Raw genomic sequence first — 18,458 nt, forward strand, 5'->3', positions numbered from 1 at the left:
CTGGGGAAAATAATTTCTGTTTTCATTCCAGCTGTGCAGCAGATACTGTGATGATGGATTGCAAGTGGAAAGAGTAAGACAAAACTCAGGCCTTCAAAGGACAATGACAACCAGAAAGCTTCAGCCAGATCCTGCCCTTTGCTTGAAAGGAACTGGATCCTAGGAGGCGAAGGCATTTCCAATTTCTAGTCCTCTGCCTCCCTCTGCTGTTCCTTCTCAGAAGTTTTCCTTACAACAATGAGAAATCATGTACTAGCTGCATCCTTTTCTATGCTCTCCCTGCTGGCGCTAATGGGAGACACGGACAGCAAAGCGGACAGCTCCTTCATGATGGACTCGGACCCTCTGCGCTGCATGAGGCACCACTATGTCGATTCTATAAGTCACCCATTGTACAAGTGTAGCTCAAAGGTAAGATCCAGATCTCTGTGAAGGTAGTGTTACTTCCCAGAGACAGGAGAAAAGCTCGTATTCCTTTGTCAGGGGATGGAGAACTATGACCGAAGCCCAGACCTGAGCTCTAGGGCTGGCCCACGGGGCTTGCGGGAGAATCGTGCTTTTAGGGTCTCCCAGCATGCTCTGATCTTTTGTCAGTAAAGCTGCCTGACTGACCACGTACATACCCAGACAGCTTCTCTCTTTTCAGGCTGCTCGAAGTCAATAGGAAAGGCTGGAAGGTTCTCACCATAAAATTGTTGCTCCACACAAGGTGAGAGAGGTGTGTTTCGTCCCTGGCTGTCTAATTTATGAGCAGTAGTGTTCTTTATCAAGAAAGAAAAGTGGAGTCTACAGGTTCTCGTGACTCCTTCTACCTCCACCAGCAATAAAGAGGAAGCGGATGCAAGAAATACGATTGAGCAGTAAAATGTACTTCTGGGGGGTCGGGGGGCTCTTCAAAGAGATTCCTGTTGGAATAGTTGCTCGCTGACCTTGTGGTCCAAGCCTTTCTCCACCTGCCATGCTTATGTTAAAATGATTTCAAAAGATACATGGCAATTGGACCATTTCTCATTTTTACATGGATTATCCAAATCGTTCTTGTTTGGAGTAGGTTGTATATTTTTTGTGCAGGCAACCTATGCAAGGGATGTCTCAGTGTTGGGACAAGGTCTTGCGAAGGAATACCATGCTTCAAAGGCCACCGAGAGTGGCCGGCCACCTGGACCACCCAGAAGGAAGGCACAGAGTAGAATACACTCAGAATGAGAATCTCACGACCATCATTGCCCCCCAAACAGTCACATGAATGAAATTTGCCCACATTTGGTAAAAAGAATGTGTTTAGCCCAGCCTCAGAGATTTTCACTCTAGTCCTGAGACCAAAACCACTTAAGCATTCTCAGATGGCAAGTATTTTTTAAATTACCGGTATAATTAAGAAGTTTTTGTAATATCAACCACTAGAATTAAGACCATATAAGTTAATGTCTCTACCCTCCATTTACAAACATGATGACTTCTGTCTGCCTTTAAAATTTCCATCGCTTCTCTGATTACAACTCAATGACAATGGCTTGTTTTAGTTTGGGGAAATCAGAATTTGAGTTAAATCATTTTAACCATTATATTAATAAGATCTAGGACTGTGGGAAAAAATAGAGACTTTCCACTTAAAAACTTTCTGGCTCTTATTTGTACTTGTAGAACTAAAAAAAAGGAGTAAATAGATAAACTTAAATTTTTGTAAGGCTGCAATCCCTTCTTAGGCAAAAAAAAAATTAAAGCAAAGGGAGGAAAAAAAAAAGATGGGACATGTTTTTACAATTGTGATTGCTCAGAAATTGTTGGCCTGAGAAATCATTAGCTTCTCCTCCCTTCCCCCTACAGATAGCACCAGTATTTGGTGGTCCTTAGTCCATGGATGATTTCTCCCTCTCTTGAGCTGTTCTCCATAATCATGATTCTTTTAACTAAAGCGGGGGTTATTAAAATTATTTCAAAGAAAATGTCAGTGTGATGATAGGAAGGAACAGAGAAATAGGAGCATCTCTAAAAAGTAAAAAACAATCCAGAAGGATTTGATGAAATGATGGAAGAACACCTTAACAATGATCACACTAGTTAAGAGAAGGTCAGAGAAGAGATGTCCTTAACTCAAGCCCAACAAACTCACGGTGCTTGAGCGTGACTCCTAGAAACAGGCTTTAGTCTACCTTTGCTCACATCCGTTCCTTCCAGAATGCCATGGTAAATGGCACAAAATTGTGATAGTAGCAGAAATGTTTGTAATTTCATGGGAACAATCTGTTTTCAAACATCCCAAATGATCTCAAATATAGCAATAGTTTTATGTAAATGGTGCTTGTAATTATAAACCTTTCTTTCTTGGCCTTAAAATATGCCTGGCAGAATCTCAACTACTCAGACCTTTTCTGGATCAGATTTTCTCTATGTATCCAAGAACAAAAACTGTTTTTCATTTTTAAATAATCTATGATTCTTGACTCTCCCTGACTCAGGCTGGTCTTCTTTCTAATGGGTCTCATTAACGAAATTGTTCTTTACAGACTTGAGATAAAACATTTAACCTGTGTCTAGAAAACAGCCAGCGAGGGTTTTTACAATGAGGAGACTAGGCTCGATCTTCCCTCTCTGCAAAAAATTTCCTTTCGCATGATGCTCAAAGGCCTTTACTAGACACATGCCTAGACCATTTGCCTGTCTGTTGTTGATGCTTCCCGACTTACATTTATCCAGTGTCTGGCCTTGGGAAGACAGGTGTCCGGGAGAGTGTGACCCAGGCTCAGGGGAGGGAGGGCATCTGCTTGAACACCTAAAATGTGTCAGGCGTCTCATAATATATGATCTAATCACTGCCAACAAACCTGTGTTGGAAGGCATTACCAATCCCATTTTACCAGTAGGGAAAACTAAAACGCTAAATAGTATTCAGATCATTTCTCTTTCAACTACTTGGATCTTCATATCAGAGAAATGCAGGTAGAATGCAGAAGCCACTGTTTAGAAGTCCAGGCTCAACTTCGGGTCCACTGGAAATAATGATTTATACTCAGCGATCTTTCTAGAAGATAGGAACCATTGTGAAAGTTCTGTGGGAGCCTGCCATGAGACTGTCTGTTCCCCCCTAGCCCTGAGCTCCAGGGACCTGTCACCCATCGCTTAACAATTCAGGAAAGGGCTGAGACAGAGTCAGGCAGAAAAGATGGGCCACAGCAGTCCACCAAGGAGGTCATGTGACCGCAGATTAAGATGTGCCTGGTAGTTTTCAGTGGTGACACCTCCTAGGACTGGGTACAAAAATCCCAGGAGTGGCAGGTTCATTGACAATCTTCCCCGAAACTCTGAGTAGTAAAGGGAGGGCCCAGTAGTTAATGGTGTTAGAGCAAACAGGCAAAAGACCAGTGGTTAGTGAAAACGAGCCATCTGGAGAACCTTTAAGGCAACTGAGACATCCCAGACTTTGAAGTGAGAGAGACCTGGCTTCATATCCCAGCTTCGCGGTGTGCCCAATGGGTGACTTCGGGAGAAGTAAAGTAAGTCTTTGGTGCCTCCACTTATTCCCATGTAAAATGGGGCAAACGCTGTCTACCTAAAGGCGGAGGTATGGGTATTGGTGATGGTATCTGTAAAGCCTTCAGCATGGTATCTGGCTTATACTAGACATTAATAAGTGATATTATGATCTTGATGATGAAGCTACAAACTGGACAGGTGTTTAGACTCACTTTCTATTTCAGTCACCGTTGAGACCTCAATAACCGTTGGGATCTCGTAGAGCCTGAAAGGATTAGGAAAATGAACCTCATCGGGGTTCTTGCTAAACACAGAGATCTGGCAGGGGTGAGGGGAGCGTGCAGAAGAGCAAAATGAATGTAAGCCATCATGCTGGGTGTTAAGAGTGGGGAGAGAACAGTAGAAGAGAAACAGATCCTGCTGTCTGACCTCCCTTCCCAAGTGAGTGGAGGGAGCAGGGGGTGGGGGGCGGAGGGGACAAGTTCTGGATGCGAGCCAGGGAGGAGTTTTCAGGGACTGAGGCTGGGAAAGTGAGCTAATAGGGCAGGCCTGTGAAGTCTGAGTTGGGTGAGGAATGTGGGGGGAGATGGTGGTCCCACAGGGACACAGAACCAGGGCATAGGGTCGTCTGAACACCAAAGGGCCAAGGAGAAGGACAGTTCATGGGATAAAACCTGGAGAACTTCCCAGAGGAATTGGAGAGGAAGTTAAGATCCCCAATCCTCTCCTAGGGCTGCTGACAAAGCTCATAGTATGGTAGGAGAGTCAGGAACATTGAACTTCTAACACCATTAACTACTGGGGAGATACCACTTTTTTCTTTTAAGGAATGAATTTATATTGCATGCCTCCTAGGTGCAGGCCTCGTGGCCGGCAATGGAGGCACAAAAATAGGGGGAAAAAACAACCAACCAAGTTTTTACCCTCATGATGCTGATCAGTAAATGAGGGAGAGAGGGAAGGGAAATGTTCTGCGTTCAAAGACTTCGTGTCGGTTTGAGTTGTGACCAGAGCGAAGGGACCAGATTCCATCCTTCCCCTTGCTGCTTCATTCCTCTGGTTGCAATTTTGCTGCTGCCCTCAGCCTGGCACAGACCCTTTGGGGAGTGGCCGGGGTGCCTGGAGATGATCTGAATGGTCATTTATGGAGGGTGCCGGGGAGAGAAGGAATGCGTGCTGTAGGAGGTGCCACGGGATAAGGGGTACATAGTGTTCACTGCCGAGAAAAGGGCAAAAAAAAAATGTTTCTCATTTAAATGAGGTACAACGGTCAAATTCCCCTTCTAGGGTAGGCTGTTCTGTCTGCAAAGTCTTTATTCTGGGTCTTTATTCTGATACCGATGAAGACATCTAGTCAGTCATGGCCTGAGCCAAGAATTCGCAGGAGTCCCCCATGACAGAGGAAGAAAGTGGCTTTGGCAATGGTAAGAATCTTTCAGCAAGGAGTGATGAAAACCATCTGTGTTTGGGTTTTCTCTCACTCGGAAGATAGTTGTATATTGCAGCAGAAGACAGAACTGCCTAAGAAATATGGTGGGGTCACCAGAGAGAGCTGGGGCCTGGGGTCACCAGGTGCAATCTTTGGTCAGGACCCAGGGAATCACAGCTGCCTATAACCCTCACAATGTAGCCTGAACTTGCCCATGACCAGCTTGAGTAACTTAGGAAGTTCCAGGCTGACTATCATGGTTAGGACAGAGGGCTCAGGAATCAAGGTGTCTCAGGTCAGAATCCTGGCCCTCCATCGGACAGCGATGGGACCTCTGGCCAGTGACTCATCCTCCGTCTTTTCATGACTTCATTTGTAAAACGGGGAAAGTCTACCTTTTGCAATGGCTGTTAAGAATCCGGTTGCATATGAAGGGCTTGGCACCGAGACTGGAGCCTAGTAAATGTCCAATACATGTTATATATCATCATCATTACCATTCTTTTATGATCACGCAAGGACCTTTCATTACTCTTAGCTTCAGCACATGGAAATCAGATTAGAACACGAAGGAGCCCATCCCTGAGCAATCTCTCTGAACCCCGCGGCTCTGTTCGTATCAGAAGGAACTGACTTTCACATCCAGCTGGAGGCAAGTGACTCTAAGGTTGGGGGGATACAAAGGGACCACTGGAGAAGTTGCCTAGCTTCCTAGCATCAGGCCACTTGCTTGGGGGAACCGAAGAGAGCAAAAACTAAACTGGACGCAAAGCAGATAACATGTATCTGTCACCCACAATGCATGCCTATTCCCCAAAGAGTCACACATTTCTTTGTCAAAAGAAATTCGTTTCCTGATTTCATAGTGGAGCAATGTGGATGCTCTCCATTATGAGCAGTTACATGCAGTGCCAAATGCAGAGGAGTGTTCCCATGTTAGAAGGCACTGCCAAGTCACCCAGGCATGAAGAACGTGTGTTGACCACAAACTGGGTTTTGGCAGGTGAACTGATGTTTGATGACTTGGTTAAGGAGTTAGACACTGAGTGGTACCATCCAAGGAGTTTCTGGGAGTCTCCAGATCACTGGGGGATGCAACTGTGGGAGGGTCTTGACAGTGGAGGAGATATCATTTAGGAGTGCTCTTTCAAGATTCAGCTCTGCAGGCCATCAAAAAAAAAAAAAATGAAATCTTGCCATTTGCAACGACGTGGAAGGAACTAGAGGGTATTATGCTAAGCGAAATAAGTCAATCAGAGAAAGTGAAATAAGTCAATCAGAGAAAGCCCTCTCCTCTACTTAGAGGAGTGGGCATTTGAATACATAATGATCTCACTGATATGAGGAATTTGAGAAACAAGACAGAGGATCATAGGGGAAGGGAGGGGGAAATGAAACAAGAAGAAACCAGAGAGGGAGACAAACCCTAAGAGAGTCTTAATCTCAGAAAACAAACTGAGGGTTGCTGGAGGGGTGGGGGGGGGGGGGGAGGGGGTGGCTGGGTGATGGACATTGGGGAGGGTATGTGCTGTGGTGAGCGCTGTGAATTGTGTAAGACTCATGAATCACAGACCTGTACCCCTGAAACAAATAATACATTATACGTTAATAAAAAAAATTAGAAAAAAAAAGATTCAGCTCTGCAGAAGCTTGGGGGTGGTGATGATGTATCCCAAGAAGTTCATAAGAAAAAGGTCAGACTTGTATGGTTATGATATTTTTAAGGCTCCCAGAGGCAGGTCAAAGTAGATTGGAGAAGGGTGTGAGTTGGCTCATGCTTCAGGAAAACATTTTCATAGCAGGAAGCAGGATATGACAGTGATTTAGACCAGGGGCTTGTTTTTAGGCAGAACTAGGTTTGATTCCAGCCTTGCCTTGTACCAGACATGTGAGTTTGGGCAAGTTAGTCCAACTCTCTAAAGCCTCGGCTTCCTCATCTGTAATAATAGTACGGATTAAAAGAGTACCTTTAGCATTGGATTGTTATGAGAATTAAATGAGATTAAATGTTGTAAGCACTCAATAAATGTTAGCTGCCGTTATTATTATTTGCTAAATGATAGCTACCTAGTGACCAACCGAGAGCAGAACTTCTCAGACTTTAACAGGTCCGGAGCCTTGCTACTCAATGTGTGGACGTTAGCAGAACTGACATCAACCAGAGTCTTGTGACAAATGCGAAATCTCTGGCCTCAGCCAGAATTACTCCAGCACAATCTGCATTTTAACAAGATCCCCAGCTGATTTACATGCATTTTATAGTTCTAGAAGCTCTCGTCTGGAAGAGGTGAGAAGATGTTCATTAAATCTATAGAAAGGTGAGGCATGACAGAGACTAAAGCATGGAATATCAGGAGTGAATCTGGAAGGCAGGTATTTATCTCTTCCATTCCTTAATGGCACTCATTTCTAGATCTTACCTTCCAAACTGCCCGCTGTAGCCCTCTAACACAAATTTACAAATCAGAGCTAGATTTGTATGTCACTTCCAGGTTTGAAATGGGATCTATGGACTGGAATTCTCCCAGAGAGGAGATGTGCATGTGTGTTGAGAAGGTCAAGGGTCCTATAATTGTTTCATAGTCTCTTCTTAGAGGAGTGGGCATTTGAACTTGGCAATGGAGGATAGTTGGGATTTCATTAAGCAGAGCTAGGAGGAAAGGGCATTTCTGAGAGGGGGAAAGACATGAGCAGAGGCAAGAGGCAGGGAAATTCAGGGCAGTTCCATGAACTCCTGAGTGATTGAGCTTAGTTAGAATAGGGAGTGATGAGAACTAGGACAGTTGTAAGGGAGTGGGTGACAAAAATGAGAACAGTTCTAAGTAAGACAGGAAAGATGTGAAATCCAAGTCATGGAGGATCTTAATACCCATTCAGGATTTTGGACTTGATTCCAAAGGCAGCAGGCAGCCACTGAATGTGTTTATTGTACGTACATGTCTGTGCATTCTCCTTGCCCCAAAAGTCCAGCTCCTGAGATAGAGTGACCCACTGGAGGTGGCCCCAGGGTCTTCAGTGCTGGAGTTCTTGTCCTTCAGAACGAGCTGAAGGTGGAGCTTGAGACCCTGAAAACGTTTAGTGAAATCACAATCGGGTCAATACTTCTACAAATGGCCCAACATTGCTGACTTGGTCGCTTTACAGACAGTGCTAACTGCCGGGTCATTCCAGGTCTACGTCCAGTTCACCAGCATGTGCATCACTTGGGTAGGATGCACCACCGTGTCTGTGCTCCTTGGAATTAGGTCTGTTAACACAGGTTCACTATATTCATCTGGACTGAAATTGGATCTCTAAAGACTCCATTTGGGGAGGTGACCTCTGAATAGTGCTTAACCTGCGGGAGAGATGACCCTCATTAGAGATGAGCACATCCTTGGGCTCCTTCTCATTAGATGGGGTGGGCGCCAAGGACTGGCCCATGTACTACTGATCTATGGCATAATCTCTCAAAACCCATTTCAGATCATGTTTGTTTTGCCTATCAATGTAAAGAGCGGGCAAGATAGCACCGAGCCTTCACAAATTCAAAACAGCTCATAGCTGCCATTTTCTCTCTGCCTCTGTGATCTTTCAGAGAAAATAAATCCGTACGTCCTACTCCAACTTCACCAAGCCCTGCTGGTTGCTCCCTAATATCTCATATCCTATCTTTGGATTCATCCCAGCATCTTTTTTGATAATGATATTAATAATCTATAATGACCAGAAGTCATCTTGTCTTCCTTTTAGAAAGATGAGTGGGCCATTTCCTTCTTTTAATTCTTAATGAATCAAGTTACCCACCCTACCCTACCCATAACTGCCACTCCCAGGATACCGGGATGTATGTATGGGAGACATAAACAAGCCTCTGCTCCACCCCCTTAAGCTGGATGCAGCATACTGAGTGTGTGCCTATGTCCATTGTTCTGGGGATAACCTTGGTAGTTTGCATCAGATTCTTAAAGAAGGCTTTCACCAAAGCCACATTAAGAGCCCCTATAAAGAACACACAGCCTCTGTTACTTCAGCCCAAGCTTTATATTTTTTTAAAATTTATTTATTTGAGAGAGAGAGCGAGAGGGAATGAGCAGGGGCAGGGGCAGGGGCAGAGGGAGAGGGAGAGAGAGAATCTCAAGCTGACTCTCCACTGAGCACGGATCCTGAGGTCGGGCTTGATCTCACAACCCTGAGATCAGGACCTGAGCCGAAATCAAGAGTTGGACTCTTAACTAAGGCACCCAGGCGCCCCCGGCCCAAGCTTTAGTATAATCCTAACCTACCTCTGGAAATGGAGATGGTCAGAATGAATGCATCCTGACATTTGCTGTAAGTGACTCTAAGATTCAGTTGCACAAATCTCAGGCTCCTTCAGTGTATAAGCCCAGAAGTGTGATTCCAGGGCCCAAAACATACCCTGTTTCTGTTTCATTCTCTTGTTTCAAGTTGTAGTGCCCAGAATATTTCTTCCTGAGTATCACTCAGGTTACCCTCTTTTTCTTCTCCAGAAACCATATTCCTTTTCTTTAGCAATTCCTTGCACATAACATATTCCTTTTTTCTGTAGCCCTTCTTCATTTACTTCCTGATTTCAATTCGGAATGACTTTCTGCATTTCGAGACTGGTCGAACTGACACTGGGTCCATGGTGGACTACCACCTGTCCCGGGACATTTCTTTCGTTCTTTGGTTTTTATTTGCACATCATGGTGGTCGGCCTCGTGTAGTGGTTCTACACCCTCAGTGCACTTCGAAATCAGCGGAAGAGCTTTGGAAACCATAAAAGCTCGGGCTCCATCCCCAAGGATTTTAATTTAATTGGTTCGAGATGGGGCCTGGGTGCTGACATTTTATTTATTTTTAATTTTTAATGTTTATTTTAGAGAAAGAGAGAGAAGGTGCGAGCGGGGAGGGGGGGTGAGGAGGGCAAAGGGAGAGGGAGAAAGAATCTCAAGCAGGCTCCACGCTCAGTGCAGAGCCCAATGCGGGGCTTGATCTCGCATCCCTGAGATTGTGACCTGAGCCGAAACCAAGAGTCCGTGGCTCAACCCACTGAGCCTCCCAGGTGCCCCTGGGTTCCTGACATTTTAGAACCAAGTTTGCCAGGCGATTCTAAGGTGCAGCTGGGGTTGAGAGCCACTGAGCGAACCCAGCGGAAATTGGTAAAGGGTGTCAGGGTGCTGTGGGATCTGGCTGAAGTTTTGGCCTCCCCACAGGGTAACCATGTCTCTTCTCTCCCCAGATGGTGCTTCTGGCCAGGTGCGAGGGGCACTGCAGCCAGGCGTCACGCTCGGAGCCCTTGGTGTCCTTCAGCACTGTCCTCAAGCAGCCCTTCCGCTCCTCCTGTCACTGCTGTCGGCCCCAGACCTCCAAGCTCAAGGCACTGCGGCTGCGCTGTTCGGGGGGCATGCGGCTCACCGCCACCTACCGGTACATCCTCTCTTGTCACTGTGAGGAGTGCAGCTCCTGAGGCCTCCTGCAGAGTGGCTTCTGGATGGGACAACCTCCTCCCACCCCTCACCGAGGCAGTTCATCCAGCCAGGGAAGGACTGGCAAGAAAAGAGTTAAGGGGGGAGAAAAAAAGAAAAGAAAAAAGATGCAGCAATTCCCACAGGATTCTGCATATTCTAGTAATAAAGACTCTCCATGCTTGTTGACAGAGAGAGATGCTCCGGGAACTGGTCTTCCACCCCTGTCTCCTTTCCCTGGTACAATTTCTTTTGGTTCCTTTTCAGATTCAGGCATTTGCCCCCTTGGCGCTGAATGCTGTTCAAATTTCCAACAATTCCAGCCTTAGCGGGGAAAGTGCCCGCCCCCGCCGGCCCCCGTGCCCGAGTGAGTCAGGCTGTCACTGTTTGGTGCAGATTAGGGAAGCCTTCGCTTTGGAAAGCAGGAAGAAAGCCCAACTCTTTCTGCGATACCGTCTGGGTTTGTTCGGTTTGATTTGGATTTTGCCCTTCGATCTAAGGTTGCCATCAGTGCTAAAGCTGACCAGTGGTGAATTCCGGGCACCAAGCAGGTTGGAGATGTGTAGCCAGGCTCACTCACAGCCAGCTAACTGACATTAAAATAACTAACAGATGGATTCTCTTACGTGATGCTGGAACTCCTGATAGCGGTCATTATTATTCAGAAATGACTTTTGGGAAGTAAAGGTGGCATACGGAATTTGTCACCTGAAGGCTCTTGCAGATAAATTATGGTAAAATTTTGTAAGGGAGCAGACTTTTAAAGACCTGCACAAATACGGATCCTGCACTGACTTTGAAAAAGGCATATATGTACTAGTGGTATGGAGAACGCACTATACTCATGCATGCAAATTAGACAACCAAGTATGAACCTATTTGTGGGTGTGCTATAGCTTTAGCCATGTCACGGGCATCATTCTCTACCATCCACTCGTCTATGTGAAGCTTGCTGCCAAAATGGTGGCCTGGCTCATCTTCTGAACATTTGGCTCAACTCTATTTTGGTCTCTGAGACTCAAAATTTGAGTTATTCCCGTGTTGTGAAATAAAAAGACAATATCTTCAAAATTGTGACTGTGTGAGTATTGCTTTTTCCTACTAAATATTCTACTATAATGCATCCCTTATGGTGCGTGTGGGGGAGGGGTTCAGAAAAAGAGGGAGATGGGATTCTAGAATGCATGGGGAGGACATTTTTTTGAAATCAATAGACGAGGGTGATAGGGGCTTAGGAAATTTGGTTTTTAGTTTCAGAAATTAGCTTATTGAATGAGCATAAAATCTGATGCATTCTGGCTTCCTTAGGCACTAAGGAATGAAAGAGAGGTCATCTCTTTCTTAACCTCTTCACTTTTCTCAGAAAAGAGTTAGTATCCATAAATGAAGGACCAGGAGGACAAAGAATTCGCCAACCATGGTTTCTGTGCCATTGACAGTCTAGTGTTCCAGGTCCAATGACACTCCTGAGCATTATGAGAATAATCATGGTGCTGGCGTAATGCTATGCCCACTTTAGGCGCCATAACGCTACCCTAGGTTGGCGACTCAGTTTCCACGGCAACCTTGACACCATGCTGTCTTGGTTCACCAGAGATGACAGTGCGTCCCACTGTTCATATAGTCAACCTGTGAATTACTTTTGCTGTAGAGATGATGGTTTTGTACACTCTCTAGCACATAGCTTTCACACATTTTTTTTTTTTTTTTTTTTTTGGAAGCCAGCAGGGTTAAATTTGTATTTGTGACTTTGGGACAGAATAAAAGTAATGCTATTAAACCTTGCCCTTGATCTTCACCTTCATGGTGACGGAGCCAGCCAGTTCACTAATTAGAGGTCTTCCCATTTTGAAGGCAAATGTGAAATGGTAATTTGAATCATTACATCAAGAGAAATTTTGTCATAAAAAAGAATTAAATTTAATACCTAAAGTTAAATGGTTATAATCCTTAACTGATAATGCAAGTAGTAACTGCTGGTCACATTTATAGCTATTCTTTCATGTCACTAATCAAAGATTGAAAATAATACTTCTAGCCTTAAAATATCTCTTCCTGGTTTTGAAAATTCAATTTGCTTTGAGAGTCATATGCCCCAAACTCCGGTCTTTATTTCCTTGCTACCCATTTGGGACTGGAGGGGGCACTTAATGTGACTCATATTTTCCAAATTCCCTGGAAGCCATAGAAAAGATTCCCGTCGAATCCCATTGCATCGTCTATTGTCAAAGCTTTCCCCATAGAAATGAGCAGAATATGCTTGGAAGACTAGCGAATCATAGAACAGTGGCATTGGGAGGGTCATTAAAAAGCATCCATCCTCTTCTCTCCCTAAACAGATGAGCAAATGGAGACCTGCCGAAACCCAGGTTTGCCCGAAGGCACACACTTAGTCTTGGATTTGGAACCAGAACCCAGGCTTTCTGTTTCACAGCCATGGGCACTTCCCTTCCCCGACCTGTGAACAGATTCTCAGTCTTTTTAGGCTCTTGGTTGCTGAATATGGTGAATGGGCTGGAAAAGAGTGAGAGAGACAGAATAAAGTTTAATGGGGCATATCAAGGCTGAGAAAGAGGAAAAAGAATTACATTTTCCCCAAAGACCTCAAAATAGCCCTGGGAACGGAGAGAATTTAGACATTATTGGATATTGAGTTACTATGGAATTTGTATTATGTCTTTTAAAAATTTAACATATTTAGCCTTATTTTAATGTCTACCCCTAAGGATTGAGAGAGAACCAAATGAAAACATTGATCTGTTGAAAACACTACTCCCGGAATGCCTAAGGAATGTTCACCCATCTTCCCCATTTGCTATGCATGAGTAAAGGGAGATCAAAATATGTTATAATCCTAGTAGCTTACATCTTCAAAATCTGTATGATAATCCATGATGGTGGAGGCAAGCCTCTTGTAAACTGATTTTACCCTCATCATTTACAAGGATTTAATAATAGTCAGTTAACACTGCACTGGAAAATAGAGGGGATTATGGACTGAATTGATTTTCTTGAGTTTTTCAGACCAGTCTCTTAAGTCTTATTCATGTAAGCTTCTGAACTTTCCCCAGAAGCTTAGAATGAAGGACCAATCAGCCCTCCTTGGTCTCAAGGAAATAATGGTTGATTTTCTTCTAAACCCAAGTGCTTGCTAATCCACCCAACACATTATTTTGTATTTGGTGGAGCGGGCTGCATACACATTATGACTGGGGAACTGTTTGGGTACGTTCATTTCTTCCTCGTGACATCAGAGGAATTAAGGTGCTTTCGGCCATCTCTTCAGGTCCTGCTGAAACATACACACTTGAGCAAGACAGCTGCCCAGTATGGAACACCAAATGCATGGGGGTCAGGCCGTTGGGAAGGCTTCTATCAGAAAAGCAAACCATATCCTGCTGATGCTGCCCCCTTCGTGACCCCAGGGCATGGCCATATCTATCATGGCGGATAGACATGTCACTCCCTTCAGGAACTAGAATACTGGAGAGGCTTGGATCTGGGAAGAGAGGTTCTGCACATGGCTATATCATTACACACTGGGAAGAGCGTTTGCTCTGTAATGCTTGTTTCAATGCACAAACAGGTACCCAACAGCTACTTGCTGAAGGACGGTACTTCTTGGGAGAATGACATCACGTGCCAACAAATCAATGTGTTCCTTTAAGTGGTCACTGTATTAATGACATGTTTGGGTATATTCTACCATAAATCTGTAAGAGCATTGGCCTTTTCCTTAATTCAATTATGAATGGAATTTCCAATTTCTCATTGAGTAAAGTCATTCTGTGCCCTCAAATATTAATACCATCTTCTCACGTGGTAGAGAGAACCTTTTAAATTTGGTGACTGCAGGGAATATGGACATGCACCAAGGAAAGCTCCAGCCGTCGATCCCTTCAGGAACTGCCTGAGCTACACAGTCACCTTGCCCAAGAGCGTGTTCTTCCAGGGGTGGCTCAGATCCAGTAACTGATGGAGGTGGGGGGGTGGTTCTAAGAGCCTGGTTATCCTGGCCCGATGGAAGACAACGCTAGCAGGCCGTCCTGGCTCCAGAGCTGGCCACTGTGTTGACTGAGGCATGCCAGCTCTATGTGTGTTTGGGCCCAAGCTTGTTCCCCCACCCCCTGGTTCCACGGGTGCTGATCCCTAATCAATACCTGCACCGAAAACTCCACCTCAGCGTCTGACTCTTGGGAACCCAGCCCACAGCAGTAATTTATACATCTTTTAGTGGCCTGTAAAAGGAGACAAGTGCATTTAAGCCATCTAGTCTCATGACATGACTGGCCCGTAATACGTGGGGTTCAAATCAATGTTCGTGCTTCCTCTGAAAGCATCATTTAAACATATATGCCAGGACCTATTATGCATCAGCTGGAATGCCAAATGCTGGAGAAACTGAGGTAAAAAAAAAAAAAAAGCCATAGTCTTGCCATAGCCTTGCTTTTAATATGTACCCAGGCCTGAGAGACCGAGAGGTAACTATAATAAGTGATAATCCACCAAGCAGGTGATCTTACGTGCTTGGCTTTAAGCGGTCATTTTATTTTATTTATTTATTTATTTAATACCTTACTTATTTATTTGAGATAGCGAGAGAGAGCACGAGCAGGGGGAGGGGCAGAAGGAAAAGCAGACTCCCCATTGAGCAGGGAGCCCAACGTGGGGCTCCATCCCAGGACCCCGGGATCATGACAGATGCTCAACAGACTGAGCCACCCAGGTACCCATGGCCATTTTAGAAGTAAGGAGAAATGTGACTTGAGATATAACATTAGCATTTTACAACATTTGCACAGAGAGCCTGTCATTTAGTTTTCAGAATACCCTTATGGAGTAAGTTAATTATTACAAAAATCTTACAGATAAGAAACTGGAATTTGACTTTTGACCTTAAAGTTTGTGCTTTCTTCACCATTTCCAAACACCCTCTTTTTCCTTTTTCTAAAACGTGTGGACAGAAGGAAAGGAGCTCCAAACCACTTCGTGTCAGAACGTGTCAGTTCTCGTTAGCAAACTATGATTCCAGGACGAACACAGAGCACCCAGGACCTTGACCCAGTAGAACTTCAGAGAATATACTATTCTAATATAAACATCTGGAGAAAATAAACACGTTCCAAATTAAATTATGTAAGGCCAAACTGTGCCCATGACTTTAAAATCCGATCACATTTGGCTGTAATCTTTGGAATAGCTTCAATGTCCCAGTGTCAGACGTACGTACATGTTAACTCGAATGTTCTATTTTAAAATTGTTGAGAGTTGGACAGGGCTCCCTAGGAGCAGTTTGACTCTTGTCATCACCATCATCATCATCATCATCAACCTTGAATAACAGCGTATAATGAAGCAGGGATCGTGATTAGCACTTTCTTGGCTTTATCTCATATAATCCTCCCAACTGACCTTGAGGTTAATATCACCCTTACTTTACAGATAGTAGGAATAAGTGCTATGGTTTTAATCACTCGGACTTTTTTTCTTCTTTTTTCTGGGCATTCTAGAGTTCTTCATTATCTTCCAAATCACCACCAAAACTAATACTGCCATCATCATTGCAAGGTGTATATCAAGTATCTGGACATGCATATGTGCCATGGAAATAAATTTAAAGAGGTAAGTTCTCTCTTTGTAAGAGCTGACATTCTAAACCCTGCTTATGGTTTTAAATAACTAAATTCTTCACAATGCGTTCTCTTCTATTTTGGTCTACACCAGCAGTGTGTTTTTCCACAATCCTAACATCCAATTATTTCCTTTTTCGCATCGGGACAATCTTGTTCCCTTTCCCTTATTTGATTCCACGGCTCCATTTGTGATTCATGACTTTTTAGGCACCTGTTGTGGGAAGAGGCCGTGAGAAACCACAGGGCTAACATCAACACCGGTCTGAAAAGGAACAGGAAGGCATATTGTTCAGCTCTCATTTTATAGAGGTTTTTTGATTCTGTGTCTTCTGACTTCTCAACCCGTGCTCATGCCATTGGCCAATGCTATATTTTCCCGATTCTTCTTGCTGGAGTTTCTCATGAACAACACAAAAAGCATTCTTCACTGTTGTCATCGACACTGACAGGCCAAGATTTTGTTTGACTGAGTGCGCACTTTCACTGACTAATTCAGAGTGCTCGGCACACACACTGTTGCATGTCAAGAGCATGAACTCTGGGGCCAGACTGCCTGAGTTCACATCCCTGGTCTGCTGCTTATGAGCCATGTGACTTTCAGGCAAGTCATGTGGCCTTTTTGTGCCTTGGATACTTCCTCTGTAAGTATGTCTAAACTTCATGATACCATTATGGGGAGTAAATGAGTTAATGGGTGACGTGGAGAAACGCAGAGCCATCCTTGACACCAAGTAGCACAAGGATCGGCTACCGACCCCACTATGCATTCATAGTGTCAGCAAGTTGTAACTTCTCAACTGCAGCTTTGCTTAAGCTGAACATCATTCTTACCCCTATTTTTCCCCAGCAAAAATTATGCATTCTCAAGCTTTCTTGTTATATGGCTCTACAATAAAAAGGTTTTATTTTTTTTAAGGTTCTGGTACTACATTGATAGAAATAAATCAGAGCCCGTTGTTATTTTATCACTTCTTTTCTGCCTTAAGATTGCATTCATTCTACTGGCAGAAAATACCTATTAGATCATTTTACTTGCCCTCCTATATTCCTGGAAACAGCCAAAGCAATGAAATGTGCAAGTCTCTCAAAATACCTTTTCTGGGAAATTAATTTATTCTGAAATAAATGTAGAGCCTTCTTATCCTCCAATTATCCAATTATTCTTAGAAACACTGTCCTCTCTCCCTTCTTCCCTCCACTCCCCACCCCCCTTAACAATTCCTCTTACAGGTTTGAGTTAACAAACCCAGTCTGAAGTATGTCCTGAGTGCTGGCTTGCTGAAAGAACTTTCTGAAGACACATTTTTTTATTAAATTTACATTTGGGAACACCAGAGAGTCTGGCTCTACCTGTTACACCCCAAGGAAGGGGGGGATTATAGTAAATTGTACAAAATCAGACATCGAAATCATCTATTCCTTACATTCATTTCTACTTTTCCAGAACAGCACAACTGTTGAATAGCGCAGCTTAGTACATCTAAATCATTTATCTCTTACATGCATTCCTATTTTTCCAAAACAGCAGTCTTTCACCTCGAGCCAGACACCTCTGTAGCAAGTCTTGGATTTGAACAAAGGGTAGAACATCAAATTAAAATCGGAAAATTACAGGGGCTCCTGGGTGGCTCAGTCGGTTAAGTGACTGCCTTCAGCTCAGGTCATGATCTCAGGGTCCTGGGATTGAGCCCCGCATCAGGCTCCCTGCTCAGCGGGGAGTACGCTTCTTCCTCTGTTCCTCCCCACCTCCGCTCGTGCTCTCTCTGTCAAATAAATAAAATCTTTAAAATAAAATCAAATTAGAAAATTACAATTCTTTATTACCTAAGTCCATGCTGCCTAACAGAAATGTAATGTGAGCTACACAAATCATTTAAATTTCATAGTAGCTGCCTAAAAATATATATATATATTTATATATATAAAAAAGTAAAATCAATTTTGACAACATATTTTACTTAATCCAATATATCCTGAATATTATCATTTCATCATGTAAACAATAGGAAAATTGATTGAGATATTTTACATTCTTTTTGTCATACCAAGTCTTTGAAATTGGGTGTTTCTTTTACACTCACAGTGCCTAAAAATTCAAACTATATATTATTTTTGAGTTTTCATGGATGTACTGAAATCCCTGAGAAAAATAGCGGATATGGTGTGCAAGTCTAAGAACAAAAGCAGAGAGGATGAGCCTGCAAATTATGAATGAGCCAGCTTGGAGCCTGGCAGCAAATAGCTGCTTGGACATTTCAGAGACTTTATTGTCAATGTGGCTTTGCCCAACATACCCTAGGAGTCAAGAAACCTGAATGCAGGGGCGCCGGGGTGGCTCAGTCGTTAAGCATCTGCCTTCGGCTCAGGTCATGATCCCAGGGTCCTGGGATCGAGCCCCGCATCGGGCTCCCTGCTCGACGGGGAGTCTGCTTCTCGCTCTCGCACTCCCCCTGCTTGTGTTCCCTCTCTTGC

The 18,458-nt window shown here is 44.0% G+C and overlaps 1 protein-coding gene across 1 annotated transcript; it reads left to right on the plus strand.

Annotated features, from left to right (window-relative positions):
* The first annotated feature begins 237 nt into the window (after positions 1-237).
* Positions 238-10,355, plus strand: LOC110573400 (norrin cystine knot growth factor NDP). Its single transcript, XM_021681900.1, has 2 exons — positions 238-411; positions 10,128-10,355. The coding sequence occupies exons 1-2, from the start codon at positions 238-240 to the stop codon at positions 10,353-10,355; spliced, it is 402 nt and encodes a 133-aa protein (XP_021537575.1).
* The last annotated feature ends 8,103 nt before the right edge of the window (positions 10,356-18,458 follow it).

The sequence above is a fragment of the Neomonachus schauinslandi genome, chromosome X, assembly GCF_002201575.2.
Source record: "Neomonachus schauinslandi chromosome X, ASM220157v2, whole genome shotgun sequence".
NCBI classification, from domain to species: domain Eukaryota; kingdom Metazoa; phylum Chordata; class Mammalia; order Carnivora; family Phocidae; genus Neomonachus; species Neomonachus schauinslandi.

What these genes read in the sequence shown, in the direction of transcription:
- LOC110573400 (XM_021681900.1), top strand. Translation starts at nt 238, where the DNA reads ATGAGAAATCATGTACTAGCTGCATCCTTTTCTATGCTCTCCCTGCTG. An exon ending in TGTACAAGTGTAGCTCAAAG is followed by an intron (nt 412 to 10,127) that starts GTAAGATCCAGA and finishes TTCTCTCCCCAG; the next exon opens with ATGGTGCTTCTGGCCAGGTG.